We start from the raw sequence: 12,597 nt of genomic DNA, 5'->3' as shown, positions 1-12,597 counted from the left end.
CAACCACAGAAAAAAACAAAATCATAAGAGAAAGGAAGAGTAATCACAGTCATTAAAAACGTTTACATAGTCATAAAAGTGTAACTAATAAATACTGAGCTAACCAAAACAATTAATGTAACAGCCCTGGGAAGATGGTAGGATAGGAGGAATGCCTGTTGTGAGAGTGTGATGGTAAGAGAGAGATGAAAACTTCATTTCTACAATGGGACATCAAAAATAGAGCTGAGAAATTGAGAGGAGGTAAGAAGAGAATGTCATTTAGAACACAGAGGTAAATAGCAAAAAGAATTGCGAGTGATGTCTCTGGAGAGAAAAAAAATTTGAGGGAGGGGACAAGGAAGTGCTATCTTTGATAATACACTTTCCATAACTGTGACAAAAATGGCAAGTGCACAAAAAAGAAAAGGAAGACAACACCTCAAATGTTATTCATGGTCTTCCCTGGTGGCGCAGTGGCTGAGAGTCCGCCTGCCGATGCAGGGGACACGGGTTCGTGCCCCGGTCCCGGAAGATCCCACATGCCGTGGAGCGGCTGGGCCCGTGAGCCATGGCCGCTGAGCCTGCGCGTCCGGAGCCTGTGCTCCGCAGCGGGAGGGGCCGCGACGGTGAGAGGCCCGCGTACCGCAAAAAAAAAAAAAAAAAGTTATTCATGAGGGATCATCGTTACACCTCTCTTGCTCTAGAAGCATTTCTGAAGGAATGAGTAGCATCAGAGGCTGCAGTGTTCCCCAGCCCCCTCACACCTTTACTAAGACCTGCATGATTCAATGGGGAGTAGGGATCAAAAGAGGTTGCTCAGAGAAAAGACAAGGCTGTCCTTGCCATCTGTGTAACCGCTCCTTATGGTTATTTGATGAAAATCATCTGCTGACCTTCATTTTCAAAATCTTGTTCATAAATCTTTCACCAGCCAGGCTGAGACCTTCTCTATACAGGTGGTATTCTAGATTTCAACCATTGATTACAGCTGTCCAGTTTGGCAGGAAGTGTCTTCCTGAAACTGTTTTAAGACTTTGATCCAAAACAGCTCTATGTTGAGTTACAACTAAAGGCTCAGACTGGAAGTATTATGCTTGGAATTCATTTAAACCTTTAAGCAAACTGAATCCATCAGACTCAGCAAAAGCAATGGCTATGATTTTGTACCCCAAGTTATAATAAGGCAGTTTTGAGATACTTAATGATAGCTACATTTTGTTAAGTGCTTACTATTTGCCAGGCAGTGTGGCAAACACTTTCATATACTATCTCATTTAATCCTCAAAACAACTCTAAGAATAAATACTATTATTATCTCTATCATATAAGTGAGAAAATCTAGAGTTAGGAAGATTAGGAACCTTGCCCAATATCTTCTGCTAGGAAGTAGACATCAAAATCAGAATTGGGTTAAAACCAGAATTGGGTTAAAAACTGCTCTAATTTCTTCATCTTCTCTAAAGAAAGACAGCCAAAATATCAAAATACAGTGATGGTAAGTTGAAAAAGAACATATATCTTACATGAATCTTCATATACTTAAGGAGAATTTGAAGAACTTCATATAGCATAGTTGCAAAATGCATGCATATTAGTACCTGTATAGTGTTTGTCCTGTTACTGTAATTCTGAGAGTTGATAATAATTTATAGATCACTGAAGAGCAATTTTTGAGCCTGACACATTTCAAAAGTATTTTTTGGATCTTCCCCCTAAAATACCAATCTGTAAGTTTCAATGCAAAAATTTCAGGGGATTGAGAGCCCAAGGTGAACAGAAATGAAACTCACTGTTCCACTAAGCAAGGGAAGTGTGTCAGCAGCAGAGGTTGGCAAAAGTCACAGAGTGCAATACTGGATCACAGCATTTCCTCTGGCCGTGGAACTGTGCTTACAGGTATACCTTGCTTTGTGCGATGGATATTTTCTTGAAAATCTAGGGAATAATTAAAGCTTTGCAAATGGAATTATACTCTAAAAGCCCTGGAATCTAATTTTTAAAAAAACAATTGATATTAATATTTTTGAAGTATAAGTTATCATTATTTACATTATGTAATTTGTAACAGGCCACCACAATTTTCTTCTAATCTTGGGCGGCAGGGACTACCTGCTTCATGGGGGCAGGGACTTTGTCTTCTCACTACTATATTCAGCACCTAGAACAGTGCCCAGCTTATCAAATATTTGCCAGATTAATGAATTAACCAATCACTTAATCTTTCCTAGTTGCTACATGTATATTAATGATGCTATACCTTTGCTCATACTACTGCATCAGCTTGGAATATTTTTCCAATGTTTCAATTCCATCCCTTCTGCAAGACCAAGCTCAAATGCCAACTCCCTTCTCTGTATTCCCACAGATTATATTTCTGTATCTGGTGTAACAGCAGACGGTATAAATCTTGTATTATTCATTGGTTCCTGGTCTATGACACCTAGGCAGAGTAATCCACACAGAAGGTATGATATTAAAAGTAAATTTTAAATTTAATCTAAATTTTCACGTGCATACCCCACTGTCAGCTCTTCCTAGGCTTCTGTTTGTGTCTATCTTCAAAACCAAGTCTGTGAAGTCAGAAACTGTGTCTCTTTTCATTTCTAATCTTGATGATAAGCAATGTGCCTGGCACAGATAAATAAATATATGTATTCATTTTATAAATGAAAACATGTATTATTTGTATACACCATTAATAACATCTTGGTACTAATTAACCAGTGTGTGGGTATGGGTAATACTGGGATGATTTTGTAGATGTGATCTTAGTTACTCTTTTAAGCTATGGAGTTCTGTCATGAGAGTGCTACCCCAAGATCAGCCAAATGTACATTTATTTCTAGATATAATACCCAAATACAAGAGAATCATAGACTACATTGTTTACAGTAGGGGTTCTCAAAGTGTGATCCCCTAACTAGCAGCATTAGCATCCCCGGGGAACCTGTTAGAAAATGTAAACTCTCAGGCCCACCCCAGACCCACAGAGTCAGAAACTATAGGAGGTCGAGAAATATGTTTTAACAAGCCTACAATTTATTATAATCCATATTTACAGTTGAAAACCCCTGACCAGGTACAACTGGGCAGAAGGTTGTTCTCACTATTCTTCCCTGAACAGTGGAATGGTACCTGGACCTAAGCAACAATGTCAACATTCCTATCACAACAGTCAAGTTCTCTTTTCTGAGGAAACTCAACTTCATCTTAGGCCAGACAATGGGAATAATATAAAATTCTGATCAAAAAAGATTAGTGGATTTCTTTCATTTTTGTCACTATTCTTTAATTTTTTAGCACGACTTAGACCAGTAGGTCTTAAAAACTATCATTTTAAGCCATATACCACAGCTGCATGGCATTCTGCTTGTTCCAACCTAAGGGGGAAAAAAAATGAGTGAACTAGAACTAGACAGAATGAAGGAAAAACTAGCGAAGCAGCAAGGGTCATCAGTCTAAAGAAAAGTATGAAGGAATGGATTCTAGACCAATCACAGCTGGTATCAAAGTAGGGTGGGCGGGCGATACCAGGGGAAGAAAAGACTATGGTTCTGTGAGAGTAAGAATGGTGGCAGCGGCCAGCATCAGCGTCAGGTAGGAATCTCATCTTGCATCAGGAATGTTCACATGCGATGGACTGAAGGATACTGAAAGTTGCATCTGGCTCCATGCAAGGGGCTAATGTGATAGTGAGGAGTTTAAGGCAGGAATCCAGCCCCATACAGGAAGAGAGGAAGTATTAATAGTAAGCCTAAGGGTCAGAGGATAATCGCAACAGCAGCAGCTGTTAATACTGAGTACTGATTTTATACTTGGTTCATTATGTAAATATAAAATATATATTTATTACATTTGTTATATATTATATATTTATTATATATTATTACATTCATATATAATATATATTATTTGTCTCATTCATCTTGAAAGAGCCATTGTACAAATAAGGAAGCGAAGACAGAGAGATATCTTGCCCAAGTCACAAGGACTAACAAGTTGCTAGTTGTGTGTCTGATTTGAAGTCTTGTAATCTTTCTACAACACCACTGAGCTTCCCAGGTAAGCAGGTGATGTGAGAGGAGGTGCAACCCCATGCTTACTTAAGCCCCTGGGGTTGGAAGCCACCTCAGGCATATGAGCCTCGGGTGCTCTCTCACAGCCACCTGACAGCAGTCAGGAACACTCCTCATGCTTCCCCAAGTCTGGCTCTGATTGGCCCAGGGTTTTGGTGAGCCTGAGCCTGCAGAGATCACCATCCTGAAGGCTAATAAACTGTAAACATCGTATGTGTGTGTACACAACTGGCCTAGGTTTCAGCAAAGGAAATACCAGATCACAGCAAAGTATGCCTCAGATGTTCAGTTGTGGTTAAGCTCACAGACTCCGAAGCTTGTCTGCTATGTACTAGCTATGTGACTTGGTCAAATTACTTAACATCTCTATGCTGGGGTTTTCTACTCCCTAAAATAGGGATAACAATACCGCCTGCCTCACTGAATTGCTATGAGGATTAGAGTCACTATATGTAAAGCACAGTGCCCTATACATAGTAAAATATATATATAAGCACAATTTCAAAAGACTGTTATCTCCTCAAATGTCCTTTCAATGTCTCACATGAATAAAGCGTGAAAACATCAGGCATAAAGATTTTTGCTTTAGTTCAGTTTAGGTAGATCTGTTTAAAACATTTATAACTAAGCCCAATACCTAGTGTACTTTATAGAAAAAAAAGTAATAAAATATTGATGAAAGATTTAAAAAAGGAAAAAACCCTCACAATCCAATCATCATTACCCAAATATTGCCTCTTTTTACATACTGACCTCAGAATAGCAGCTTACCATTCCTTTTTTTTTTTTCTACAGTGTTTACAGCCCATTTTCAATTATCTGTGCTCTCTGAATCACTGGTGGTGGGATTTGTTTCAGGTAAAAAGCCAGGCAGAGTATATGCTTAAAAAAATGAAAAAGAAAAGCTCTGTGGAGAGGCAACAGGTGTCCCCTGGGATACCTGCCAACGTACCATCAGTTGGATCACAGCAGCAAAATACCATGGCCTCCCTGGGTGGGAGTCCCACGTTCCCAAAGACAGGGAGACAGAGACTGTTTCAAAAAGTAACTGGAGAGAATAGCAAACTAAAATTAGAACTATAGACATTGATCCTGGAACAAAATCCACCATATTCTGCATGCAGGGATGCCAATGAGGATGAAGACATTGGGGGAAGTCATGGGTCTTCTTGGCCTCAGACACACGCCATCTATTTACATGTCTATTTTCTAACCCAAGCCTGTAGGACAAGAATTAGTTTCTCTCTTCTACATGTTCGCTCTCTTAACACTAAAGAAGGCAATAATAAAAATCAAGGTCCAGGAAGCAGGAGTACTGTAGTGTTTCTGACAAAGGACACACGTACCTGTTAACATTTCATATTAATCACCCTGTAGCTTATCTACTGATTCCTAACTGAGAGTGCACATCCTGATCACATGAGGTGCTTCTTAAATATCCAAGTCCTATGTACCATGGGGTGCCCCGTGATTCAGATGTGCACCCCTGATTGAAAATCCTGTTAGCGGCCAGATTTTACACAGTCTATGTTTTAAACCCAACCAAGGTATAATACTTGACCCAATGCATCTTCATCCCCAACCCCACAAGATGTTATATAACTGCCTTGAAACTACATCTGAGCAACAAAGAGATAAATTCACGTTTTTGAGGAGTTACTGCAAAAAAAATACATAGAATAAGGACAAATGAAATCCCTTTTGGTAAATTAAAGCCTTTGCAGAAGTCAAAGGAGATAACTTGTTGAGTGTGTATGCAGTATGCTTGCTGCTAAAACTACAAAAATGGCAAAGGATTAATTTCTCCCCTCTAGGATGAGATCCTAATGAAAAGACAAACATAGCTAATAATAATGAAAGACTATGATTCTAAACTCTAAATGGTTTATTGGTACGAGTTTAATTTCATAATCATGATATAGGGGGTATGGGGCTTGGGGAAGGCATAATAATTCTTATTTTACAGAGAAATAAAGAGAAGATGGATTGCCTAAGTCACTTCGTCTTTCTTAGCCACTGTTTTGTTATCTACAAAATGAAGTTAAAATGTCTAATCACAAGGTTTTAAGGGTGATGACATATATTAATAGCCCTTTAAAAAAAATACAGAGTGTCTCATGAATGTGACAAATCAGGAAACCCAATATTAACAAATCCAGTATAACATAATTATTAGTCATTCAGTAAGCATAAAACACCACACCTAATAGGGTCAAAAGCTTAAAGGCATAAAAGGACAGGGATAAGGGAATGATGAAGAAAACTAACTGGCCACCTCCAGACTCATTACTAACAAACCTCATAATAACCACCTGACTCAGACAATAGGTTACTAGCCAGGTAGCTAGTTAGTTGGACAGCTTTTAGAGTAGGTACTTAGCAAGAGTTCAAATGTTCTCCCACACAAAAATTCTGTTTAAAGAAACCAGAAGTGGAACAAAAGGCAGGCATTATTGTTGTGGAATGTTAAGTGCCTCCGCAGAGGTCATTAATCACTACGACTTTAGATTCTAGCCTTCTGGGTAACCTACTAGAACTCTGAAAGATGAATGGAGAAGAGACATATGATGTTAGAAATCGGCAGGTCTTGAGCCTGTCAATGTATCCCCAGACTGTAAGCTCCTGGAGGGCAACCCAATGCACTATTCATATCACCATCCCCTACATTTAACAATGTGCCTGGAACAATGTGGCAACTCATTAAATATTTTGAATTAAATGAAATGAACTCCCTTTGATATTTAAGAATCTTTAAGACTCAGACAGGAAAAGTGATTTGTCCAATGTTACACCATTAGAGCTGGGATATGAAGTGATCTCCTATGCCCAATGTGTATTCTGTTATGTTTTGTACCGTATTATATTTTACTTATCCTACAATGGTCTCAGAGATTTGGTTGTTTATTTTTTAACCACAAAGTAGCTTTTCTAAAAATCACTTCCCAGCTCTGATAAACTAGTTGCTGCATAGACATTTCCTTTGTCTCCTGCAGGGTGAACCATTCTGGTTTCAGAGAAATGAGTACTCTATACCTTACCTATGTTGGTTCATGCCCCTGGCTTGCCTCTAATGTTGGTGTGAAACTCAGAACACAGTTGAATCTTCACAGGGAACACATGTGTAGTTCTCTATAAAGAAAGCAGGTCACGTTACTGCCTTCTACGTTCTGAAATAGCCAAACTTCTTTCACCTCTCCCAATTTATAATCTCCTGGATGCATGAACAAAGGCTATCCAATTCAACATATATAATCTGAGTCCCTACTATGTAAATGAAAATGTTTTATCTGATGCAGGCACCTGAGTAGCTACATGAATATTAGAGATTCATATTATGCCCACAAAAAAGTTATCTATGAATGGAGATTTGAGAGTGAGATGTTTAAGATCAGAGACTGCATCTCAGTTTTCTTTTACATTCTCAGAACTAAGCACATTGGGAACATAGCAGGTGCTCAATAAATGTTTGTTTAAATAAAGAACACAAAAATTATAATGTTGATTGTAAGAAATGCAGTATGTGAAGGACAAACAAGGACTTTAGGTCATATAAAGTATACTAGTAAATATTAATTAGATGTAAGGGAGGTTAGGGAAGATCTTACATAGCAAGGGGGATGGCAAATGAACTCAAAAGAACTGAACAGAGGCAAATGACAATGAGAAGAAGGTAATGCTATATTCACTCTAAGATGGGCCTCAATTTAAGCAGTCTAATATCACACTGCCATGGGTTAATACCAGGACATTTTAAGGAGCTCAAAATAAACCTACAGAATAAGCTTTTTTTTTTTTTTTGCGATACGCAGGCCTCTCACTGTTGTGGCCTCTCCCGTTGCGGAGCACAGGCTCTGGACGCGCAGGCTCGGCGGCCATGGCTCATGGGCCCAGCCGCTCCGCGGCACGTGGGATCTTCCTGGACCGGGGCACGAACCCGTGTCCCCTGCATCGGCAGGCAGACTCTCAACCACTGCGCCACCAGAGAAGCCCCAGAATAAGCATTTAAAGATAATCAGGGGGGGCTTCCCTGGTGGCGCAGTGGTTAAGAATCTGCCTGCCAATGCAGGGGACACAGGTTAGAGCCCTGGCCCGGTAAGATCCCACATGCCACGGAGCAACTAAGCCCGTGCACCACAACTACTGAGCCTGTGCTCTAGAGCCCGCAAGCCACAACTACTGAGCCCATGCACCACAACTAGTGAAGCCTGCGCGCCTAGAGCCTGTGCTCCACAACTAAAGAAAGCCCGCGCACAGCAACGACGACCCAACACAGCCAAAAATTTAAAAATACATAAATAAATAAATAAATTTATTTAAAAAAAGATAATCAAGGGGTTGAAATTAAACGGCTGGAGGAAGAACAGAGAGGGTATTTTAAATGAGTCCATTTTCTGATATAACCGTGAGGCAAGCAATTTCTTCTGCATTTCATTTCCATTCTTTCCCAAAGCAACCAAAAACTTATAACGTGATCACATACGCAGAAGCTTCCATATTGATTAGTTAATTTCAAATCTTCTACACTGAGGTCCCCAAAGTGGTTCATTCGTACATACAATCAGTCCCCTAAGGTCTAAACTAGTGCTTCTTAAACTTTAATATGCATACAAATGACAAGCAGATGCTGTTGAAATGCAGATTTGGTTCAGTATGTCTGGAGTAGGGCCTGAGATTCTGAATTTCTAACAATTTCCAGGTGATGTTAATCCTGCTTGTCTATGGATTACACCTTGAGTAGCAAGATCCTAGACCAATGTTTAACTTTGACTATCAATTCGCATCACTTGGGGAGCTTTTTAAAAATACCTAGGCCCAGGTTCTACTCCAGAACCCATTAAACCAGAATGTCTAGAGGTGTGGCCTAAGTATCTTTATGCTTCAAAAGCTCTGCAGGTGTTTCTAATAGACCAGCCTAAGATTGAGAACCTAGCTGGACAAAGAAAAGATGTGTTACAGGAAAAGGGGGGGAAAAAAAGAGAAGATCGGGAGAGAGAGAGAGAGAGAAGGAGAGAGAGAGAGAGAGAGAGAGAGAGAGAGGGAAAGTTCTTTCCTCACTGTAAATCAATGCTTCTCAAACTAATGTGCATACAAATAACCTGGGGATTTCATTAAAAATCAGATTCTGATACAGTAAGCCTGGAGTAAAGATCAAGGTTCTGCACTTCTAAATCAAACCACATTTTGATTATCAAGAGTCTAAATGAGTTATTCCCGAACACAGTAACACCTGATATCTTCAAAATAAACACCTACGCCTCTCTCCTACCCTAACATTCTGACGTAACTAAGAAAGGGTTTGACCAGGCATGAGGATGTCTAAAAGCATGCCAGATGATTCTAATGTGCATCAAAGTTTGTGAACCACTGCAAGGCACAAATTCTGTCAAAGCTGTTCAGGCTACGCACCAACCCAAATCTCTGAGGCAATATTAATTACCATGGTACATAAGGATCACTGAAATTACACTGTAAATTGATTGCTAGGTCAATTGATTTATTTTCCTCTCCTCTTTACCCTGATAACAGGAAGTGATGCAAAGAGTAAATAAGGAAGCAAAAAAAATTGACCTTATTTGTAAATAACTGATGCTCAACTTGCTGGAGACTCTGGACAAGTGCTCTAAGAAAGGTTTTCAAATGCTGGAGGTAATGTGAAGGTTGTCAAATGCTGGCAACAAGAGTCAAGATTAATTGGGCCATTAGCCTTTTTTCTGGGATAGAGAACTCTTGAACTTTCAACTGACTCATGTAATAATACTTTGAGTATTGAAAGAGTTTCTAGTAGAAAAAAATATATATGCTTACATTTGAAAATGTCTTCCTGGAATTAAATTTGAATCTGTTGAGGGAAGAAGTTTGTACATGGTAGCATAAAGTACTTAAGATGCACCAATTCAAATGGGATATGGATACATTCTTCTTAATACACATTTTTTTCTTCTATAATAAAATTTCAAGTTAGCTACCATTTTTAGCTGTGCCATTTGCATCAACTCAGAAAGTGAGACCAATGTGTAAATAATTAGCCATTCTTCATATGATCAGTACCTGGCTAATTCAGTTTTGCAAAGGAAGTCTGAGAACTAACATGTAAAAGGACTTTCACCGTGTCTTTTGCCTGAAGCAATTATGGTAACTCTGCAAAATGACCACAGTATTGGTTTGGGGCAAAATTATTAACTGCCTTTGGGTCAGTGCTGTGATTCATGCCTGTATCACTGCTATTTGGATTTCTATAGAACTTCTGGCCTGATTCTTCCCAGATAAACTTCTGAGATTCTTTCTCCTTTCCAAAATCCCAAGACTGGCAGAACAGCTAGAATGCTACTGTTATCAGCATGAGATATAAACCACCTGGAACCCTGCATAACATGTAGCATATTTTATGGGAAACGAGGAGAAATAAAAAATTATCACTAAGACATACATCCTCTTTTTATGATGGGCCAGGAATTAGTGTATAAATTGGATGCAAAAATGTTACCAAGAACCTCTGCCAAATAACCAAGTTTAATAATCAAACAGCAGGTGTCCTCTAAATACAAAAAAAAAATGCTTCTTAGTAAAACGATACTGTCTTTTGTTTAATCTCATGTTCCAGAAATACTTAATCAACTGGAATATTACAGACCTCTATGAGTTAAGACTTGGCTTCTCGTTTTAAAATGGATTCTACAATACAGTTAATAAATATATGCCTCATGTACATTTATTGACATGGGATCTCTCATATATGTACATCATTGTTAGTCAAGGAAATGCCCATCAGCAAAATATCAGAATAAAATTATCCCAATTAAAATTTTCCAGCTTGTCTGAATCCATGTTGACTCAGTTATTTTCATACTAAAAATGCTTACCTAGGTTGAAATACTTAACTCCTCTAATTAGATACTTTATTGAACAGGTACCTGCTATCATTTGACGCTCCAGTTTTATTAATCAGCCCAGAAATAGGTAACCCACCACCACTCCCTGATCCTGAGCACATTACCACAATGACTGACATTCTTGGTTTAAAAATAAAACCTTGTTTCAAATATAGCTTCTCGAGTTCTGGGTAATGAATATAGTTTCATAAAAGTTGACATCATTTCTTCTGATTTCACCACAATTAAATACATCCAGTATTCCTACTGGATATCTGACCACATTACTCAAGACTCTTGCAAGCTGGTGGGCGTTTTAAAGAGGAGGAGGAGGAGGAGACCTGCATAGATGGAGTTAAACCCAAAGGCTATCCAATCTTACAATTTTAATAGTCATTTTGTTTATGGTTAAATATGCCATCAGAAGTTGATTTTTACAGTTCATTTACCAGTTAGTATGTGTATATTATGCAGATTTGCTATGAGGAGAATATTAATATATACATATCCAGAACTAGTAATATGCATCATGCCTGGAGCCAAGCAGTACTCCGATACACTGTTCTTCTTAGAGGTCAGTTCTAACGCACACTGTTCCAAATAGACCCAATTTCTCTGCTGATATATTTTCAAAATGCAGTAGGATGTGGTCATACACACCCAGAAATACCATCTTCGTGGGGTGGGGGTGGAGAAATCCAAACATTTTTTCTATAGCAATGCATTATTGGATATCAGATACAAACGTGCCTGTCAGCAATCCTAAAGCAAATGAAATATATTTGTTTGAACCCATCCATTCTACAGAAAAGAAACGGCTTTATCAACATATCTCACCTCCCCCACCATCTAAAGACTCTTCCCACCCCCCTACCTAAAAAGAAAAAAAAAATCACACTTCACTACGCAACTGATGGAGTATTAAACACTGTCTTCCAAGCTGTGGGAGTTAAAAAGAAGTCGCCTTCCTGCCACACTTCCCTGGTGCTGCAACGGACATAGCATCTCCTCCTATCGACCTAGTATGATGCTCACTCCCCAAGCACTGCAGTCCCCTCGCCGAGGGCTGCCCTGGCCACACGCACATGCAGCGGGAAGTCCCCCGATGGGGACAGCCTCATACCTTTGCTCTCCATTTCGGTCCCTTTCGAGTGCTGGGAAGTTCAATGGAAGTTGGCCGGAAGATGTGGGCCCGCTTCAGATTCCCAAATCCAGGAAGCCAATCTGATGATTTCGCCCGTACTTCCTTTCTTCCCCTCAGGCTTCCTGAAAGATGGGATTTCTTAAACCTTGAAGCTGCAATCAGCCACCAAAGGACCCTTAGCAGCAGCAGCAGATTGCCTCTTCAGGGGATAGGTTGAGACCTGGTATTGATATGCATGCACGGTGCCCGCTCCGTTTGTTTTTTTTACCTGGGTCTGGAAGCTGCAAGCAGGAGCTGTCCTCCGAACGTGGTGCTGCAGGTGTAGTGACAGATCATCCCACTTTGCTCTCTGGATGTACAGCAGATTTGCATGGGCGCTGGCACGCATGCGCAGGGAGTCCCTTCGGCCGCCTCCCGCTCCCCCGCCCTTCTTCCCTTCTCTCCACAATACGGTCCTCAGTTATCCCCGCTGAAGAGCTGTAGCTTTCGGTCACAGGGAGCGCTGCTAAAAATAAACGCCGGACCG

At 39.8% G+C, this 12,597-nt stretch overlaps 1 protein-coding gene across 1 annotated transcript in view; it reads right to left on the bottom strand.

Annotated features, from left to right (window-relative positions):
- FGF12 (fibroblast growth factor 12) overlaps nt 1-12,396 on the bottom strand; it is a 563,726-nt gene extending 551,330 nt beyond the window's left edge. Inside the window, exons 1-2 of the mRNA XM_027108756.1 lie at nt 12,340-12,396; nt 12,051-12,193 (exon numbers count right to left, since the gene is read on the bottom strand). Of these exons, the coding sequence (XP_026964557.1) occupies nt 12,051-12,063 (13 nt within the window). The 5' untranslated portion in view covers nt 12,064-12,193; nt 12,340-12,396. The remainder of the gene's footprint in view (nt 1-12,050; nt 12,194-12,339) is intronic.
- Nucleotides 12,397-12,597: the final 201 nt, after the last annotated feature.

This window comes from Aethalodelphis obliquidens, unplaced genomic scaffold, assembly GCF_003676395.1.
Source record: "Aethalodelphis obliquidens isolate GAN/ISIS:26980383/991018 unplaced genomic scaffold, ASM367639v1 scaffold1, whole genome shotgun sequence".
Lineage (NCBI taxonomy): Eukaryota > Metazoa > Chordata > Mammalia > Artiodactyla > Delphinidae > Aethalodelphis > Aethalodelphis obliquidens.
Note: the sequence above shows the minus strand (reverse complement) of the source record. Positions and strands in the feature narration are given on the sequence as shown.